This window comes from Erythrolamprus reginae, chromosome 1, assembly GCF_031021105.1.
Source record: "Erythrolamprus reginae isolate rEryReg1 chromosome 1, rEryReg1.hap1, whole genome shotgun sequence".
Taxonomy (NCBI): Eukaryota; Metazoa; Chordata; class Lepidosauria; order Squamata; family Dipsadidae; genus Erythrolamprus; species Erythrolamprus reginae.
The window spans coordinates 418943335-418964054 of NC_091950.1; the positions used below are offsets into that span (position 1 = coordinate 418943335).

The window sequence follows — 20720 nt, forward strand, 5'->3', positions numbered from 1 at the left end:
CTTGGAGGTCTTCTAGTCGAAGCAGAAAGAGGCGGTTGAATATGAAAGAGCCACTTCGGTTTCCTGGTTTTAAAGCGCCAGGTTAGGAAACGGAAGACCCGTAAGTTCTGGTTCTGCCTTTCCATGAAAGCCGAGGGAACTTTCAGCTATCTACCTGGAGGCGGTGAGTTCTAGTCCCACCTTAAGACAGGAAAACCAGCTAGGTGACTTTGGGCGCATCCCCAGGAGACGGGGAGTTCTAGTCCCACATTAGGCAAGAAAGCTGGCTGGGTGACTTTAGGACTCTCTCTCTGCCCCCTCTTGTTCTCTCTCTCTCTCCTCTCTCTCTCTTTCTCTTTCCCTCTTTCTCTTTCTCTCCTCAGCTTTCTCTTCCTCAGCTTTCTCTTCTTTCTGTTCCTCTTCTTTCTGTTCCTCCTCTTCCTCTTCTTTCTTTCTCATCTTTCTCTTTCTCCTTTTCTCTTCTTTCTCTTTCTTTTCCTTCTCTTTCTCATCTTTCTCTTTCTCATTTTCCCTTCCTCCTCTTTCTCTTTCTTTTCCTCCTCTGGGTGGGTGGGTGGGTGGATAGATGGATAGATGGATAGATAGGTAGAGGTAGAAGGAAGGGAGAAGGGGGAGAGAGAGAAAGTGATAGAGTAGGAAAGGGGAAGAAAGAAAAGACAAAGGGGACAGAGGGGACAGAGAAACAGAGAGAAAGAGAGAAAGAAGGGACGAGAGTGGGAAAGAGACAGAGGAGAGAGAGAAAAGAGAAACAGATGAGAAGAGGACAGAGACAGTGATAAAAGAATGAGAAAGAGTGGGAAATAGGGAGAGAGGCAGAAAGAGACAAACAGAAGGGAGAAGGAAAATGATAGAGTGGGAAAGAAGAAGAGAAAGAGGAGAGAGAGAAAGAGGGTTAGAGAGACAGGGAGGAGAGAGATAGGAAGAGGACAGGAGGAGAAAGAGAAGAGAGCAGAGAGAGAGAGGGAGGGAGGAAGGAAGGAAGGAAGGAAGGAAGAAAGAAAGAAAGAAAGAAAGAAAGCAAAGAGAGCAAAGAGAGCAAAGAGAGAGAAGGAAGAGAGCGAATAAATAATCCTAACAAAACGCGTTTGGAAAATAGGGGAAAGAGTGGAATATTCTCGTTAATTGGTGGGCGGGCAGGGCAGTTTAATGCAGAAAATGGTTGCAACCTTGGCGGATACACCTGTTGCGAGGGTGGATTTGAACTCTTCGCGCCAGTGTTTTCTGAGCAATGGCTGGATTTCCTTCCAGTTTCCAGTCGAAGGCGAGAGAGCCGCGTTAGTTAGGGTCTCTAGTAGCCACAAACCTGGGAGACTGGGGGGGGGCTCCCCATTTTCCGACGGACTGATGCCCTGCAGAGACAGGCGCCTTCGCCCACTAGGGCAATATGCTGATTCTGTAAACCGTTTAGAGAGGCTGCAAAGCACCACGAAGCGGCATATAAGTCGAAGTGCCATTGCTATTCACGCTTTTCTCTCTCTCTTAATTTCATTCCGTGGGATTCAAAAAGGCTTCTCAGATTCCGACTTGCTTGGTTGGAACTCCGTTCAATTTCATGTTTCCTGCCACGGAAAGGTCTATTGTCGTGGAAGGCCTGGTCCAGAAGTTTGTGCCTCCTTTAACAGACACATACGCGCACCCGTTTACTCTCTCGACACCCCCTTAATACACACCATGTTAGGTTAGCTAGGGTTAGGGTAAGGAGAAACAGAGAGCGCCCCGATCCGTGGTTTAAAAGCAACGGCTCCCTTCCTACCTCCCAACACAAAAACAAACAAGCCATCATGATGATGATGATGATGATGATGATGATGATGATGATGAAGAAGAAGATAATAATAATAATAATATTATTTATTAGATTTGTATGCTACCCCTCACCTGATAGTGATAATGCTAATGCTAATGCTAACGCTAATTATTATTATTATTATTATTATTATTATTATTATTACTACTACTACTACTATTATTATTATTATTATTACTACTACTATTATTATTATTATTTTGATGATAATAATAATAGTAATAATAATAATAATAATAATAATAATAATAATAATAATAATAATAATAATAAAGATAAAGAGGCCCCCCTCCCCCAAAAGGGAATCCCGGGGAAGGCTGCATTTCATAGACGGCATAGACAATGAAGAGCCTTCTCTGTGGCGGCCCCGGCCCTCTGGAATCAGCTGTCGTCCTATCCCCCTCCTCCCCGATTCGTATTGCCCCAACTCTCCTTGCCTCAAGACTCATCTATGTCGCCAGGCATGGGGCCACTAGACCCTAGCCCCCTGGCCGACGAATGCAATGTATGTTTGTTGTGTGAATGGGAATGATGGGTTTTTAATGTCAGAGGGGTTTTAGATGGATGAATGGATGGATGGATGGATGGACAGACGGATGGACGGATGGACAGACCGACAGACAGACAGACAGGTAGATACAGATAGATGGAGGGAGGGAGGGATGGATGGATGGATGGATGGATGGATAGATAGATAGATAGATAGATAGATAGATAGATAGATAGATAGATAGATAGATAGGGATGGATGGATAGAAACATAGAAACATAGATGGATGGATGGATGGATGGATATTTGATAGATACAGATAGATAAATAGTTATATAGATAGATTTCTCTCGCTGAGCCAAAAAAGTGGCAGATTTTTGTGTTCTATTGAATTCATCCCTCCATAAAAAATGTCACCGGGAACATTGGAAGAGGAACCGGCGCCGGCGAATCTTTTCTCGAGATCTTTTCATTTATCCCAGCCCGGATGAAAACTGGGCGGGGAAGAGGCGCCTTGGTAGAAAATGGGGGGAGAGAGAGAGAGAGAGAGAGAGAGGGTCGCCCGCGGGTTAAACTTCCCGTCCTTAAGGCGCTAATGGCTTTTGAAACGTTCAGATCCGAGAACCGTCTCTTCTTGGGGAGCTGAACGTTATTGTGGAGGGCAGTAAGAATTCGTTTTACACAGGCGCGCGCATCGCGGGGAGGGTATTGGTGGGGCGGGAGTGGGGGAATTTCGTCCATGGGAAGGGGATGAAGGCAGGTGGGAATGAAAAGGAAAGGAGGAAGGAAGGAAGGAAGGAGGAAGGATGGAAGGAAGGAGGAAGGAAGGAAGGAAAGAGGAAGGAAGGAGGAAGGAAGGAGGAAGGAAGGAAGGAGGAAGGAAAGAGGAAGGAAGGAAGGAGGAAGGAAGGAAGGAGGAAGGAAAGAAAGAAGGAAGATGGGGTGAAAAGAGAGAAAGGGAGGAAGGAAGATGGGAATGAAAAGGTTATTAATAAAAAGGAGTTACGTTGGATTGTTTAAATGCTCCCTTTATTTTTTGGAGCAGTGCGTGTATATATCTATATCTATATTTATCTACCTATAGGTATGTATATATATGTGTGTGTGCATGTGCGTGACATATTTGTGCTAAATTGTAGAAAATTAAGGGAGACGAGGATAGAACTATTTTGGCCTTGTTCTGGCCTCATCAGCTAGCCATACCCTCTCACTAGGATTTGAACTTGTAGCCATTGCCTTGTATGACAGAGAATCAACCTCTAGGCCACAGGATCTTTGTACCAGGGAAGTGTTATATGTTTTTTCTATGGAATCACCCTGGTATATTGAAGGAGCATCTATCTATCTATCTATCTATCTATCTATCTATCTATCTATCTATCTATCTATCTATCTATCTATCTATCTATCTATCTATCATCTATATGTATGTATCTATGTATCTATGTATCTATCTCTATCTATATCTATCTATGTATCTATCTCTATCTATCTCTATCTATCTATCCATCCATCCATCCATATCTATCTATCTATCTATCTATCGATCTATCGATCGATCTATCGATCTATCTATCTATCTATCTATCTATCTATCGATCGATCGATCGATCGATCGATCGATCGATCTATCGATCTATCGATCGATCTAGATAGATAGATAGATAGATAGATAAAAGAACACAATACTGTATAAGTCCAACTAAATCAAACTGTCCACTTAGGAAACAACACTGATTGACAATCAATTTCACCTGCTGTTGTACACAATCAACTTTGTACGGAACAAAGCATTCAATGAGAATATTTCATGCATTCAGATCTAGGATGTGTTCTTTGAGTGTTCCCTTTATTTTTATATAGTATATCTAGTAGTAGAGTATATATATTATGTATATATATATACAGTATATATGTCTTCGGAGAAGGGCAGCATATAACTCTAAATAATAATAATAATAATAATAATAATAATAATAATAATAATAATAATAATAATAATAATAATATATGCCTGTTTGCATATACACGTATATCTATGAGAGACACCTGGAATCGGGATGCAAGTAACCAATTCCTCCTCCTCTCCCTCCTCCTCCCCTCCCCCACCCCCCTGTCCTGGGTGGAGCGCCCTTCCCCCCCCTCGCGCGTCTTTTCATCTTCCCGCCCGGGCGTCCCCCCCCCTCTATTTTTAGCCCCTCCGACTCCGGCCTTGGCGCCAGACCGGTTAAGACCTGTCAAAGTCCTTCATATTTCCCTCCCGTCACACGGGCGGCCCCTCCCTCTTTGCACACGCACGCACGGAGCCCCCCCACCTCCACCCCCGCCGAGGGAGCTAGGGGGGCGCGCCTGGCCGTTTGCTCTCGCCTCCTCCGGCTGACCCCGGCCAGCGGGACCGCTGGTACCCTGTCCGGCCCACTTAGCCAAATGTCGGCTGATGGATTGGGGGGGTCGCATTTCTTTTAGCAGCAGCGGTCGTAGCTGACGCCCCCCCCCATCAGCTCCAGCTCGGCAGGAAATGAATGGAAGTGGTCCCGGGAGCCTTGGCCGCAATCAAATCTTCAAGCGAAAGCCGCCAACCTTTCCTGCTCTCTCTCCCTCTCTGTGTGCGACGTGCAGGGCTGTCTTAATAGTAATAGCATTTAGACTTATATACCGCTTCCTAGTGCTTTTACAGCCCTCTCTAAGCAGTTTACAGAATCAGCCTCTCGCCCCCAACAATCTGGGTCCTCATTTGACCCACCCTCGAAAGGATGGAAGGCTGAGTCAACCTGGAGCCAGTCAGGATCGAACTCCTAGCAGTGGGCAGAGTTAGTCTGCGATAGCAATAACACTTAGACTTACATACCGCTTCGCAGTGCTTTTACAGCCCTCTCTAAGCGGTTTACAGAGAGTCAGCATATATTGATCCCAGCAATGAGATTATTAGAACAATTAGAACAATTAACCAGTGGAACAGCTTGCCTACAGAAGCTGTGAATGCTCCAGTTTAGCCCATTTTCCTTCAATTTCACTGAAGGAATCCTCGAATACAGCTCATCTGTCTGGAACCCATATCACATATTGGACATCAACACCCTCGAAAATGTCCAGAGATACTTCACCAGAAGAGCCCTTCACTCCTCCACTCAAAACAAGAATATTCTACGAAACTAGACTTGCAATCCTGGGTCTAGAAAGCTTAGAACTACGACGATCTAAGTCTTGCCCACAAGAGCACAGGCTGCAACATTTATTTATTTATTTATTTATTTATTACTTAGATTTGTATGCCGCCCCTCTCCGAAGACTCGGGCGGCTCACAACATGTAAAAAACAAATCATAAGCAATCAGACAATTTAAAATATTTAAATATTTAAAAAACCCCATATGCTAACAGTCACACACACAGACATACCATGCATAAATTAAACGTGCCCAGGGGAGATGTTTCAGTTCCCCCATGCCTGACGGCAAAGGTGGGTTTTAAGGAGTTTACGGAAGGCAGGAAGAGTAGGGGCAGTTCTAATCTCCGGGGGGAGTTGGTTCCAGAGAGTCGGTGCCGCCACAGAGAAGGCTCTTCCCCTGGGGCCCGCCAACCGACATTGTTTAGTTGACGGGACCCGGAGAAGGCCCACTCTGTGGGACCTAATCGGTCGCTGGGATTCGTGCGGCAGGAGACGGTCTCGGAGATATTCTGGTCCGATGCCATGAAGGGCTTTAAAGGTCATAACCAACACTTTGAATTGTGACCGGAAATTGATCGGCAACCAATGCAGACTGCGGAGTGATGGTGAAACATGGGCATACCTGGGTAGGCCCATGACTGCTCTCGCAGCTGCATTTTGCACGATCTGAAGTTTCCGAACACTTTTCAAAGGTAGCCCCATGTAGAGAGCATCCTGCCTGTGAATGACTACTTCAGCTTTAACCACAACAACACAAAAGCACGCAACAGATACAAACTTAGTATTAACTGCTCCAAACAGGACTGTAAAAAATACGACTTTAGCAATCGAGTTTTCAAAGTGTGGAACTCAGAGAAGAGAAGGATTTAGGGGTTGTGATTTCTGACAATCTCAAAATGGGTGGGCAGTGTGATCGGGTGGTAGGAAAAGCAAGTAGGATGCTTGGCTGCATAGCTAGAGGTATAACAAGCAGGAAGAGGGAGATTGTGATCCCCTTATATAGAGCGCTGGTGAGACCACATTTGGAATACTGTGTTCAGTTCTGGAGACCTCACCTACAAAAAGATATTGACAAAATTGAACGGGTCCAAAGACGGGCTCCAAGAATGGTGGAAGGTCTTAAGCATAAAACGTCTCAGGAAAGACTTCATGAACTCAATCTGTATAGTCTGGAGGACAGAAGGGAAAGGGGGGACATGACAGAAACATTTAAATAGGTCAAAGGGCTAAATAAGGTTCAGGAGGGAAGTGTTTTTAATAGGAAAGTGAACACAAGAACAAGGGAACACAATCTGAAGTTAGTTGGGGGAAAGATCAGAAGCAACATGAGAACATATTATTTTACTGAAAGAGTAGTAGATCCTTGGAACAAACTTCCAGCAGACGTGGTTGGTAAATCCACAGTAACTGAATGTAAACATGCCTGGGATAAACATATATCCATCCTAAGATAAAATACAAAAAATAGTATAAGGGCAGACTAGATGGATCATGAGGTCTTTTTCTGCCGTCAGTCTTCTATGTTTCTTTCTTTCTTTCTTTCTTTCTTTCTTTCTTTCTATCTTTCTTTCTTTCTTTCCTTCCGTCCTTCCGTCTGGGAAGGCCAGGAAAAGGGATTGGGGAACGGGTGGGCTCTAACCTGGTTTTGGGACTCTCGGCCGTGGGCAAACGTGCGAGGAATTACTCCGTTCTAGCTATAAGATCGGAAAGCCGATTTGGGGCGCTAGTTGAGAGTCCCTTTTAAGAGAAGGAGGATTCGCAGGTCTTTTGTTGGAAATAGCAATAGCATTTAGACTTATATACCGCTTCAGTGTTTTACAGCTCTCTGCAAGCTGTTTACAGAGAATCATCATATATTGCCCCCAACAATCTGGATCCTCATTTTACCGACCTTGGAAGGATGAGTCAACTTTGAGCCTACTGAGATTCGATCTGCCAAACTGCTGGCAGCCGGTGATCAGCAGAAGTAATTTGCAGTACTGCCCTCTAACCAGGGAGGGTGGATAGACAGCATGGAGGGGAGAGGAGTCCGCTATTGAACGGCTGCTTTGGGGCACGGTCCCGCCATTCACACGCACACGTGTACAAGCCATTCACACGCACGCTGTGTACAAACCACTCACACGCACGCGTGTACAAGCCATTCACACGCGCACCTGTACAAGCCCAAGCAGGCTCGAATCTAGGGAGGATCCCTCGAGATTAAATTCAATTAATTAAATAAAATAAAATAATGACACCACTGTTTCATACTCAATATTTCTGTTGCATCACACACACACACTCCGTACCAATTTAGCTGGGGGGGGGATCTCCCACCCGTCCCATCCAACGTGAAAGGCGGTTTTTATATAAAAAAAAATCCGGGTCGGGAAATTGGAATTGTTTCATAGAGACAAAGACATCGACACCTGCTCCCCTCTAGCGGCTGTCCGGATTTCTACAGCCCGGATGTCGCCTTCGTAAAGGGTGTGTGTGTGTGTGTTGATTTTCTTCCCACCCCAACTTGAAGATATTTGGACTTCAACTCCCAGAATTCCCCAGCCAGATATATTCAATTTGCCAACGTTGGGAAACACTGATATAAACCACAGATCAGGAAATCCACCGTAGTCAAGAGAGCCGCACGGAATTCAGCAGTGGCCGTTTTTGTGTTGAAGGACGCTCCCCAATTTGCAAACGTGTCTTCTGGATTTTTGACCTGGAAACACGCGTCTTTTGTGCATGTAAAGAGAGAACCTGGGACGCCCTGGGAAACGAGAGGGCGGGCGGGCGGGCGGGCAGACAGGAAGGAAGGACGGACTGGAGAAAGAAAGGAAAAGGAAGGAAAGAAAGAAAGGAAAAGGAAGGAAGGGGAGAGAGAGGGGGGGGGAACCATGGAAATTTATACAATTTCCTTTAATAAAATTGAAAGAAAGAAAGAAGGAAAGAAAGAAAGAAAGATAAGAAAAAGGGGGGCACAGAGGAAGGAAGGAAGGGAAAAAGGAGGAAAGATGAATGAAATGGATGAAAAAGAAAGGAAAGAAGGAAAGGAAAGAAAAGTCAAGAAAGGAAAGGAGGAAGGAGAGGGAGGGACAGGAAGGAAGGAAAAGAAAAAGAAGGAAAGAAAGAGAGAGAGAGAAAGAGAGAGAGAAGGAAGAGGAAAAGAAGGAAAGATGAAAATGAATGAAAAAGAGAGGAAAGAAGGAAAGAAAAGGAAGAAGGGAGGAAAGGAGGAAAGGAGAAAGGAATGAATGAGAGGGGAGGGACAGGAAGGAAGGAAAGGAAAAAGAAGGAAGGAAAGAAAGAAGAAAGAAGGAAAGAAAGAAAGAAAGAAAGAAAAAGGAAAGACGGTAGGGGAAGGAAAGAAACCAGGACAAAAGGAAAGAAGGAAGAAGGGAGGGAAGGAAGGAAAGAGAAAGAAGAGGAAGTGAAAGAAAACAATGAAACAAACCAGTAACAGAAGGAAGGAAGGAAGGAAGGAAGAGAGGAAAGAAGGAAGGAAGGATTAACTCGATAGAGATAGGGTTTCTGTGGACCATCTGAACCCCGAATTCAGCCCCCAGGCGTATTCTTATTTCCACCCGGATCCCGTGGGCGTAAAGTTTCCAGGGAACGGATCCAACGAGTTGACGTCGAAGATGGGATTTTGCTACAATCAGGGATGCCTCTGAGCATGTACAGAGTGTTTCCCGTGCTGAGGTGGTTTTTAAGCAGCTGTTGGATAACCATCTGTCTGAAGTGATGTGTGGTTTCCTACCTAAGCAGGGGTTTGGACTAGAAGACCTCCAAGGTCCCTTCTAACTCCGACCCTATCCTATCCTATACCATCCCATCCTCATTCTATCCTAATCCTCCGTCTCTTCTCTTCTATTCTCCCTTCCCTCCCCTTCCCCAAAATTCGCCCTCCCTAGTCTACGAAATGGCTTTTCTCCTCTGGAGGATAAAACAGACCCGTTCCCACGACGGGATAAACCTCCAACTCGTGTATTGTGCGAACCAAAGAGAGAAAGTGATTTTCTCCGCAGGGTAAAGGCAAGAATAGAGGCGGTGGAGATTTCTGGGGATGCGTGAAAGACCCCCACCCACCCCCACCCCCAGATAAAGGCACGCTCGCCGCTTTCTGTTCCGAAGGCGGATTGGGGGTCCGCGGCAGGTCCGTTTTGGAAGGGGGTTCGTGTGGACCGACAGGAGGGGAGAAAACGGGGGTGGGGTGGGGACGGAGGGAAAAGCGGGGCCCCGAATTGGAGGCGTTTCTCTTTGGTAGGGAGAGCGGGGAAGTTTGCTTTGGGGGAGGGGAGAATTGCCGGGACGGGATACGTTCAACTTCGCGCCAGAATCAAACCATACGTAAGTCAAAGGCAAATAGTACGGTCGGCCTATTTGCAATTGCAGCTAAACAACAACAACAACAACAACAACAACAACAACAACAACAACAGCTTTAATATTATTAATAAAGAGCAAAGACAAATCCCTTGTGTGTCTAATCACTATCTGTCTATCTGTCTGTCTGTCTGTCTGTCTGTCTGTCTGTCTGTCTGTCTGTCTGTCGGATTTTTATGCCATAAAAATAGAATAGAATAGAACAGAATAGAATAGAATAGAACTCTATTCTATTCTATCCTATCCTATTCTATCCTATTCTATTCTATTGAAAGATTCTATTCTATTCTCTTTCCTTGGGAAAGCCTCGAGAGGGGGACAAAAATGCCAAATTCTGTCCACACATCTGTCTGACTCTCCGACAGACAGACCACAATAATATCCATCAATATTGACAACAATAACAACAATCAGCCAATTGCAGCTTTACTTGGAACAGCTAACCTGCAGGATGGCTTTAACAAGGTCAATCTCCACATCTGCCTATCCTAGGTCTCGGGGAAAGATTCAACAGGTGGATAAGAATGCCAAATCCAGACTGAAGATCTGGCTGATTTGGTCACCAACTATAATATACCATATGCTTGTGGTCCATGTGAAGCTCGGATTCTCTATTTTGACTCTGCCTTCAGGCAGGCAGTTGTAGACAGACCTGGTAGCAATGTGCTATTTTGACGATTAGGCGGGGAGATCAGGATTAGATAGAAAGATGGATGATAGATAGATGGATAGATGGATAGATAGAGATAGATATGATAAATAGATATGACAGGTTAGATAGAGATAGAAAGAAAGAAAGAAAGAAAGAAAGAAAGAAAGATAGATAGATATAGACAGACAGACAGACACAGACAATTATGATAGATGTGATAGATTAGATGTATATATAATAGATTAGAGATAGATAGATAGATAGATAGATAGATAGATAGAAAGAAAGAAATAATAGATGATAGATAGATAAATATAGATAGATAGATAGATAGATAGACAGACAGACAGACACAGACAGACAGACAGACAATTATGATAGATGTGATAGATTAGATAAATATATATAATAGATTGGAGATAGATAGATAGATAGATAGATAGATAGATAGATAGATAGATAGATAGATAGATGTAGATAGATAGACAGATAGAGTAGATACTCTAGATTTTATAGTAGATTATTTTACTGAAAGAGTAGTAGATGCTTGGAACAAACTTCCAGCAGATGTGGTTGGTAAATCCACAGTAACTGAATTTAAACATACCTGGGATAAACATATATCTATCCTAAGATAAAATACAGGGTAGTATAAGGGCAGACTAGATGGACCATAAGATCTTTTTCTGCCATCAATCTTCTATTTTTCTATGTTTCCATACAGTATGATAGATATATAGATATGATAGATGTGATAGATAGACAGAGAGACAAATATGACAGTTGTGAAAGATATATATGATAGATTAGATAGTGATAGAGAGATATGATAGATAGATACGAGAGTTAGATATAGATAGATTATAGATTATCTAGATATACAGTATATCTATCTAGATATCATTTAACTCTTTCAATAAAAAGTGGGAATTAAAAAGAGGTGTCAGCTCATTCCCACAACCACTGCATAGTTTACAGATAGCCCTTGATCCCATATCTACCTCCCTCCCATCTGTTCTGTCAGGCTCTCTGGTAGACTCCTCCTAAAAATTCACAGGTACACATTTCAGAAACACACACGTTTGAAAATTCAAAACAATGTTCTTTATAATGAAAATTCACTTAAACTAAGCCCTCTTTTGGTATAGCCAAAAGCACTCGTCTCCAACCAAACTGGTAATTTGTACAAGTCCCTTATCAGTTCTGTGATACTTAGCTTGCAGCTGTGAGGTAATTCACAGTCCTTCTTCTTTCACAAAGTGAAACACACTTTGCTCTGGTTTAGTTTCAAAGTGGGGGGAAAATCAACACACAAAAGGTCAAAGTCAGTAAAGCAGTCACGAAACACAACGATCAGATAATCCTCCACAATGGCCAAACCCACAGGCTGCTATTTATAGCAGCCTCACTAATCACCCCATCCCCACCCAACCATAGGTGGCCTCATTTTCTTTCATAATAATCTCTCAGTTGTTGTTGCCTATGCATCGCTCTCCGCATGCGTGGCTGTATCATTAACTCTTGTTCTGAATCCAAGGAGGAGCTAAATAATTGATCTCCTTCTGAGCTGTCTGCCACACTCTCCTCCTCCCTGTCACTCATGTCTTCTTGGTCAGAGGAGCCTTCATCAGCAGATTCCACCGGGGGCAAAACAGGCCTGCAGCATGTGGATGTCTCCCCCACATCCACAGTCGTTGGGGCAGGAGCTGGGCCAGAGCTAACCACAACACCATCCATCCATCCATCCATCGTCTATCATCCATTTTTTGCAAACTACCAAGACATCACCAGTAAAAAAAGCTTACTTAGAGAAAAACTTTTATTTTATACCAAGAAAAATGGGGCGAATAAGAAACAGCAATTCTAGGCTACCTTTTGTTGTGATTCAGCCTGAGGCTGCTCAGGGACCAGCTGTGTCTCTGCTGGCTCCATGCCCGGAGGAGGAGGACAGCGAAGAGGAGGGGGCTGAACAGTCGGACGGGGGAGAGGAAAGTCAGGAATGGGACGAAGGAGAACAGCATGAGAGCCCCCGGGGAGGGGGGCTCTCCCCAGCCAGTAGCTTGGAGTCATTGGGTGATGACGCACAAGCCGTCATTGACATGCGACAAAGACTTTCAGATCAAAGAAAGGAGCAATTAAAGAAGTATTATCAGCACTGAATTAGGAACAGCTGGGCTTGGGTGTGGTCCTCCTTAGCAGGGTTTAAAAGGCAGGCAAGCCCTTGAAGCCATGTGGAGTGTTATCAGTTGGAGTTACGGTGTCCTGCTTTGTTCTCGACGTCTCTGTTCCTGGCTTGTGGCCCAGCAGTTTGGAAGACCCGTGGGAGGTGTAGGTCTGCTATCTACAGCCTCGCCTTGGCAGCAAGAATCCTGTATTGCTGCATGGACTTTTGCCTTCGTGGATATATCTGAAGATACAGCGTTTTCCTGTTTGTAAGGACATTTTCTGTTACCTGTGTTTTTCTTGAATTTTATAAACTGCCTTTGCCTTTTACCAGTGTGTCTGGCTTCTCTTTTTGGGTTGGTCTTGGCTTCTGGAGTGACCCAGACAGAACACCTTTTTAAGGCTTCAATTTAACCAGTAGTACCCCCGACACACACCTACCCAATCTGGCTTCATCCTTGACCAACACAAGGAGTCCCTGCCTGGTTCTGCTATCTTCCTCTTCCTCTTCCCTCCTCATCCCTTTTTCCTTTCGTAAGGTTTCTCTGATATTACAATCCCCCCATATGGGTGGCCTTGTCTTTTATTATGTGAAAAGAGGGGCTTTATAACGGCCCATGTATTGCAAGGCGGCTTTGCCTTTTAGATGAAGTGCCTGATAATCTTGAATAAGATCTTTTTTCCTGTTAATATTTATAAAGAGCTTCCCCCCCCCCTCGTGCAATTTCCCATCAGGCTTGGTTCCCTCTCTCCCTCTCCCCCTGCCCTTCTAAACTGTTTAGATTTCTTTTCATCTTAAAAAAAATATTTCCAGTAATCCAGCTTTCTGGAAAATAACAACACACCAGCAAGGAGCAAAGACAGACGGCTCCGGTTCTTTTTACCAAACTTCCTCTGAAGTTTATCTAGAGTTTAACAACTTTATAAACACATTTTCCCCCCAGATTGTTTGTCAAAGGGAAATTATACATAAACCTCTTTGAGAAAGCGAAGGATAATATCCTCTTTTTCTTTAACAGCTGGTTGCTGAGCTGGCATCTCTTGGCAAAGGATGAGTTGATACTACACACATACACATACAATCACACACACATACAAATGCAGACACGTACACAAAACAGCAGAACTCTGGAAGAAGCAGGCAAGGGAGAATGGCTGAGCTGGGAGGAGGGTGGGAAATATTTCTCACACAATCGATGTAAATAAAAATGTAAATGTTCGTTTGTTCAAAATCTTAAATCTCCTAAATTTCTTCACCGATGGCTTTGAAATTCGGAAACAACGTTGCATTCAATTACACGTGTGTTTTTATCTACCTATATTATATAGATGTCTGTTCTGTCGAGCTATCTGGTAGACTCCTCCCCAAAATTCACAGGTACAAATTTCAGACACACACGTTTGAAAATTCAAAACAATGTTCTTTATAATGAAAATTCACTTAAACCAAGCCCTCTTTTGGTATAGCAAAGAGCACTCGTCTCCAAACAAACTGGTAATTTGTACAAGTCCCTTATCAGTTCTGTGATACTTAGCTTGCAGCTGTGAGGTAATTCACAGTCCTTCTTCTTTCACAAAGTGAAACACATTTTGCTCTGGTTTAGTTTCAAAGCGGGGAAAAATCAGCACACAAAGGTCAAAGTCAGTAAAGCAGTCACAAAACACAAGGATCAGATAATCCTGCACAATGGCCAAACCCACAGGCTGCTATTTATAGCAGCTTCACTAATGACCACAGCCCCACCCAACCACAGGTGGCCTCATTTTCTTTGATAATAATCTCTCAGTTGTTGTTGCCTATGCATCGCTCTTCGCATACGTGGCTGTATCATTAACTCTTGTTCGAATCCAAGGAGGAGATAGATAATTGATCTCCTTCTGAGCTGTCTGCCACACTCTCCTCCTCCCTCTCACTCATGTCTTCTTGGTCAGAGGAGCCTTCATCAGCAGATTCCACCGGGGGCAAAACAGGCCTGCAGCATGTGGATGTCTCCCCTACATCCACAGTCCTTGGGGCAGGAGCTAGGCCAGAGCTAACCACAACACAAGGGAGAATGGCTGAGTTGGGAGGAGAGAGGGAAATATTTCTCACACAATCGATGTAAATAAAAATGTAAATGTTGGTTTGTTCAACATCTTAAATCTCCTGAAGTTCTTCACCGATTGCTTTGAAATTTGGACACAATGTCACATTCAATTACACGTGTGTTTTTATCTACCTATATTATATAGATGTCACACCTGTGAGAGGTTAAAACATGCTTTTTTTGGAAAACCCAGACTGAGCCACGGCAATGCGTTGCTGGGTACAGTTAGTTAGTCCATAAAACAGCACAATTCAATTCAATTTATTAGATTTGTATGCCGCCCCTCCAGTAGTGCAGCCTTAGTGAATACTTTGACAGTGTTGAGGGAATTATTGGTTTAGCAGAGTGATGGCATTTGGGAAAAAATGTTCTTGTGTCTAGTTGTCTTGGTGTGCAGTGCTCTATAGCGACATTTTGAGAGTAGGAGTTGAAACAATTTATGTCCAGGATGCGAGGGGTCAGTAAATATTTTCACAGCCCAATTTTTGACTCGTGTAGTATACAGGACCTCAGTGGAAGGCAGGTTGGCAGCAGTTGTTTTTTCTGCAGTTCTGATTCTCCTCCAAAGTCTGTGTCGGTCTTGTTGGGTTGCAGAACCGAACCAGACAGTTGTAGAGGTGCAGATGACAGACTCAATGATTCCTCTGTAGAACTGTATCAGCAGCTCCTGGGGCAGTTGGAGCTTCCTGACAGAAAGAACATTCTTTGTTGATGATGTTTTTGGTGTTAGGTGACCATTTTAGGTCTTGAAATATGATAGAACCTAGAAACTTGTTCTCTACTGTTCTCTACTGTTGATACTGTAATATTGTAAGAGTTGGAAGCATGGGCGCATTTCTCTTAAAGTCTATCACCATTTCTATCACCACCCACCTCTGCCGTTAGGCATGGGGGAATTGAGACATCTCCCCCAGGCCTGTACAGTTTATGCATGGTATGTTTGTGTGTATGTTTGCTTTCAATAAGGGTTTTTTAGTGTTTTTAAATTATTAGATTTGTTGGATATTGTTTTATTGTTGTTGTGAGGGGGGACATGATCAAAACATTTAAATACGTTAAAGGGTTAAATAAGGTTCAGGAGGGAAGTGTTTTTAATAGGAAAGTGAACACAAGAACAAGGGCACACAATCTGAAGTTGGGGGAAAGATCAAAAGCAACGTGAGAAAATATTATTTCACTGAAAGAGTAGTAGATTCTTGGAACAAACTTCCAGCAGACGTGGTTGGTAAATCCACAGTAACTGAATTTAAACATGCCTGGGATAAACATATATCCCTTGTATGATAAAATACAGGAAATAGTATAAGGGCAGACTAGATGGACCATGAGGTCTTTTTCTGCCGTCAGTCTTCTATGTTTCTATAATAATAATAATAATTTCTATGGTTTTGAGTGTATTTACGTCAATATTGTTCTGGTTGCACCACAATAAGGCTAGCTGTTCAACTGTCAATAATGTTATTTATATCAAGTTTTCAAGTTGTTAATAATAATAATAATAATAATAATAATAATAACAACAACAATAACAATAACAACAACAACAACAATAACAACAATACCCTTCCTTCTTATTGCTTTCTGCAGGGAGAAATAGAAGAAAGAACTGCAACTTTTTCTTTTCCAAGAACATGAAAAGTCTTCCAAGGTGGTTAGATATATCGCCACTTTCTCCCCCGGTCTCGTAACGCTGGATGTTCCAGTTCCAATTTGTTATATTGCAAGCGAGGGAAAGGATGCAGAAGAATGGCCGTAATCCAGATCCCGTCAGCCCGTGAGGGTCAGAAGGTGGGGCCTTTACTGCGGTGGCCCCTGCTCTCTGCATCATCCTCTCTTAGATTATAGGAAGCTCCCTTTCCTTTATTCAGGACTTTGCTTATTTAAGTGTGATGTGATTAGAGCTCAAAGTATTGTTAGAAAACCCACCAGAAGTGGGTTTCAGCAGGTTCTGATCAGTTCTGGAGAACTAGTAGTGGAAATTTTGGGTAGTTCGGAGAAGCGGTAAATACCACCTCTGACTGGCCCTGCCCCTATCTCTTCTCTGCCTCCCGACTCTCTGCTGATTGGGAGGAAATGGGGATTTTGCAGTAATCTTTCCCTGCCACGCCCACCCAGTCACACCGCGCCCACCAAGCCACGCCCACCAAGCCACCACACCCACAAAGCCATGCCCACAAAGCCACGCCACACCCACTAAGCCACAGAACTGTTAGTAAAAAATGTTGAATCCCACCACTGGATACAGCTGAATTGGACTATGTTATTTCTCTGTTTCATATAACATGTGTGGGTATATGCAGAATTATTTACGTATGTATGTATGTATGTATGTATGTATGTATGTATGTATGTATTTATTTATTTATTTATTTATCTTGACATTTTTATTGTTGTGCTTAGCTCTGTCCCAGCTCCTGCCCCAAGGACTGTGGATGTGGGGGAGACATCCACATGCTGCAGGCCTGTTTTGCCCCCGGTGGAATCTGCTGATGAAGGCTCCTCTGACCAAGAAGACATGAGTGACAGGGAGGAGGAGTGTGGCAGACAGCTCAGAAGGAAATCAATTATCTAGCTCCTCCTTGGACTCAGAACAAGAGTTAATGATACAGCCACCCATGCGGAGAGCGATGCATAGGCAACAACAACGGAGAGATTATTATCAAAGAAAATGAGGCCGCCTGTGGTTGGGTGGGGCTGTGGTCATTATTGAGGCTGCTATAAATAGCAGCCTGTGGGTTTGGCCATTGTGGAGGATTATCTGATCGTTGTGTTTCGTGACTGCTTTACTGACTTTGACCTTTTGTGTGCTGATTTTCCCCCGCTTTGAAACTAAACCAGAGCAAAGTGTGTTTCACTTTGTGAAAGAAGAAGGACTGTGAATTGCCTCACAGCTGCAAGCTAAGTATCACAGAACTGATAAGGGACTTGTACAAATTACCAGTTTGTTTGGAGACGAGTGCTCTTTGCTATACCAAAAGAGGGCTTGGTTTAAGTGAATTTTCAGTATAAAGAACATTGTTTTGAATTTTCAAACGTGTGTGTGTCTGAAATTTGTACCTGTGAATTTTTGGGAGGATTCTACCAGAGAGCCCGACAGAACATTTATGTAGTGTAAAATTGGAGGTGGTGACCCTTTAAGAGCTGTATGCAATGAAATTTTATTTTTAATGTATGCCAATTAGTGTACATTCAAAGTGACAATAAAACTATTGTATCGTATCGTATTGCATTGCATTGTACTCTGTTCTATTCTACTGTCAAACTATGTACTAAGTCTGCACTACTATTAATCTTCTCATCGTTCCCATCACTCATTTCCTCCCGCAAATGACCGTACGACTGTAACTTTGTTGCTCGTATCCTTACAATTTATATTGACTGGTTTCTAATATGATTTGATTGTTTATTTGTGCAGGGATTATCATTAAGTGTTGTACTTGATGATGCTTGATAAACTTTTCTTTTATGTACGCTGAGAGCATCTGCACCAAAGGCAAATCTCTTGTGTGTCCAATCACACGTAGCGAATAAAATTCTATTCTATTCTATTCTATTCTTTTCTATTCTATTCCATTCCATTCTGTTCTATTCTGTTCCTACTCTACTCCTTCCTTCCTTCCCTCCCTCCTTCCCTCCCTCCCTCCTTCCATCCTTCCTTCCTTGCTTCCACCTTCCTTGCTTCCTTCCTTCCTTCCCTCCCTCCCTCCCTCCTTCCTTCCACCCACCCCCACTGATCAACGGGTCACAAACAGCCCCTTCGTTGAAGAAAATGCACCCGTTGGCTATAGGTCTCCCTCGCCACTCCAAGATTATCTGCAAAGCTGAAGTGGCCGGCAAGTACTAGCGAGGCAGGGAGGGGTTGCTGGCTGTGGCCCCTGACCGGGGTTGAATGTCACACTCCAGGACTGATAACCCGGCTGCCGCTGCGCTTTGCCCTCCACTCTGGCTGGCCAGATATCAAAGGAGCCCTTGATAACAGCCAGGGGTGGTGGGTGGTGGGGGAGACTATGTTAAAAGATGGGTGGGGTGGAGGGCAGAGCCATATCTCTGGAACCAGCTCCCCCCCAGAGATTAGAACTGCCCCCACCCTCCTTGCCTTTCGTAAACTCCTTAAAACCCACCTCTGCCATCAGGCATGGGGGAACTGAGACATCTCCCCTTGCCTATGTAGTTTTATGTATGTTATGTCTGTATGTATGATTTTTAAATAATGGGGCTTTTAGACTTTTAATGCTAGATTTGTTATTTTAGACTCACTGCTCACAGTCACTCATGGCCTCATCACCTCGAGGTTCGACTACTGTAATGCTCTCTACATGGGGCTACCTTTGAAAAGTGTTCGGAAACTTCAGATCGTGCAGAATGCAGCTGCGAGAGCAATCATGGGCTTTCCAAGATATGCCCATGTCACACCAACACTCCACAATCTGCATTGGTTGCCGATCAATTTCCGGTCACAATTCAAAGTGTTGGTTATGACCTATAAAGTCCTTCATGGCATCGGACCAGAATACCTCGGAGACCGCCTTCTGCTGCACGAATCCCGGCGACTGATTCGGTCCCACAGAGTGGGCCTTCTCCAGGTCCTGTCAACTAAACAATGTCGGTTGGCGGGTCCCAGGGGAAGAGCCTTCTCTGTGGCGGCCCTGACTTTCTGGAACCAGCTCCCCCCAGAGATTAGAACTGCCCCTACCCTCCTTGCCTTTCGTAAACTCCTCAAAACCCACCTTTGTCGTCAGGCATGGGGGAACTGAGATATCTCCCCCGGGCCTATACAATTTATGTATGGTATACTTGTATGTATGTCTGCTTAATAATGGGTTTTTAAAAATATTTTAAATTGTAAATTATTAGATTTGTTATGAACTGTTTTATTGTGTTGTGAGTTGCCCCGAGTCTACGGAGAGGGGCGGCATACAAATCTAATAAATAATAATAATAATAATAATAATAATAATAATAATAATAATAATAATTAGATTTGTTACTGTATATTGTTTTATCACTGTTGTGATCCGCCCCGAGTCTGCAGAGAGGGGCGGCATACAAATCTAATAAATAATAATAAAATAATAATAATAATAATAAGGTTGGTCTTGATAGGATGGAAAGAGATCTGAAGTGAGAACGAGACTGCCACACAAGAGTGCAGAGACTAATTTCAAAGCTTCAACTGACGTATGTCCAGATCAGGGAATGGGAGGTTATTTTTGCAGAATTACAGAAGAATTGGAAGGGACCTTGGAGGACATCTAGTCCAACCCCCTGCTCTTCTTCACCCAGCAGTAAAAAAAGCAAATTCCATGCTTGGCATGAATCGAAAATAGGTCGGCAAGTGTTGCATTGCCTCTGTACAAATCGATGGTGAGACCACACTTGGAGCACTGTGTACAGTTCTGGTCACCGCACCTGAAGGAGGATATAATGGAACTGGAGAAGGTGCAAAAAAGGGCAACAAGTATGATCAAGGAAATGGAGCATCTCCCTTATGAAACCAGGTTGCAACGCCTTGGTCTCTTCAGCCTTGAAAGACAGAGTTTAAGGGGTGACTTGGTCGAAGTGTATAAAATCATGCATGAGATAGAAAAGGTGGATAGAGAAAAAATATTTTCTCTATCACACAATACTAGGACGAGGGGGCCCTCCCTAAAGCTCACAGGTAAGAAAGCGAGGACAAATCAAGGGAAATATTTCTTCACCCAGAGGGTCCTTGGTTTATGGAATTCCCTTCCAGAAGAGGTCGTGACAGCTGTCAGCCTGGTTAGACATTTCAATAATAATAATAACAATAATAATAATTATTATTATTATTATAATTATTCAAGGCAGGATTAGACAGATTCATGGATGCCAAGTGTATCGGTGGTTATTGAAACGGATGTCCATGTGCCGCCTCTATGTTGGTTGAGGCAGGCAGGAGTCCCTTGGGTCTCATTTGTTGGGGGTCGAGGGAAAGGGAGGGTCTCGCCTTCTCTTTCTGCCCAAGAT

General features: G+C 43.6%; 1 protein-coding gene across 1 annotated transcript in view; it reads right to left on the reverse strand.

Moving 5' to 3' along the window:
• The window catches only part of TBX2 (T-box transcription factor 2), a 51914-nt gene extending 39500 nt beyond the window's left edge, over nucleotides 1-12414 (reverse strand). Inside the window, exon 1 of the mRNA XM_070731022.1 lies at nucleotides 12355-12414. Coding sequence (XP_070587123.1) covers nucleotides 12355-12414 — 60 coding nt within the window. The remainder of the gene's footprint in view (nucleotides 1-12354) is intronic.
• Nucleotides 12415-20720: the final 8306 nt, after the last annotated feature.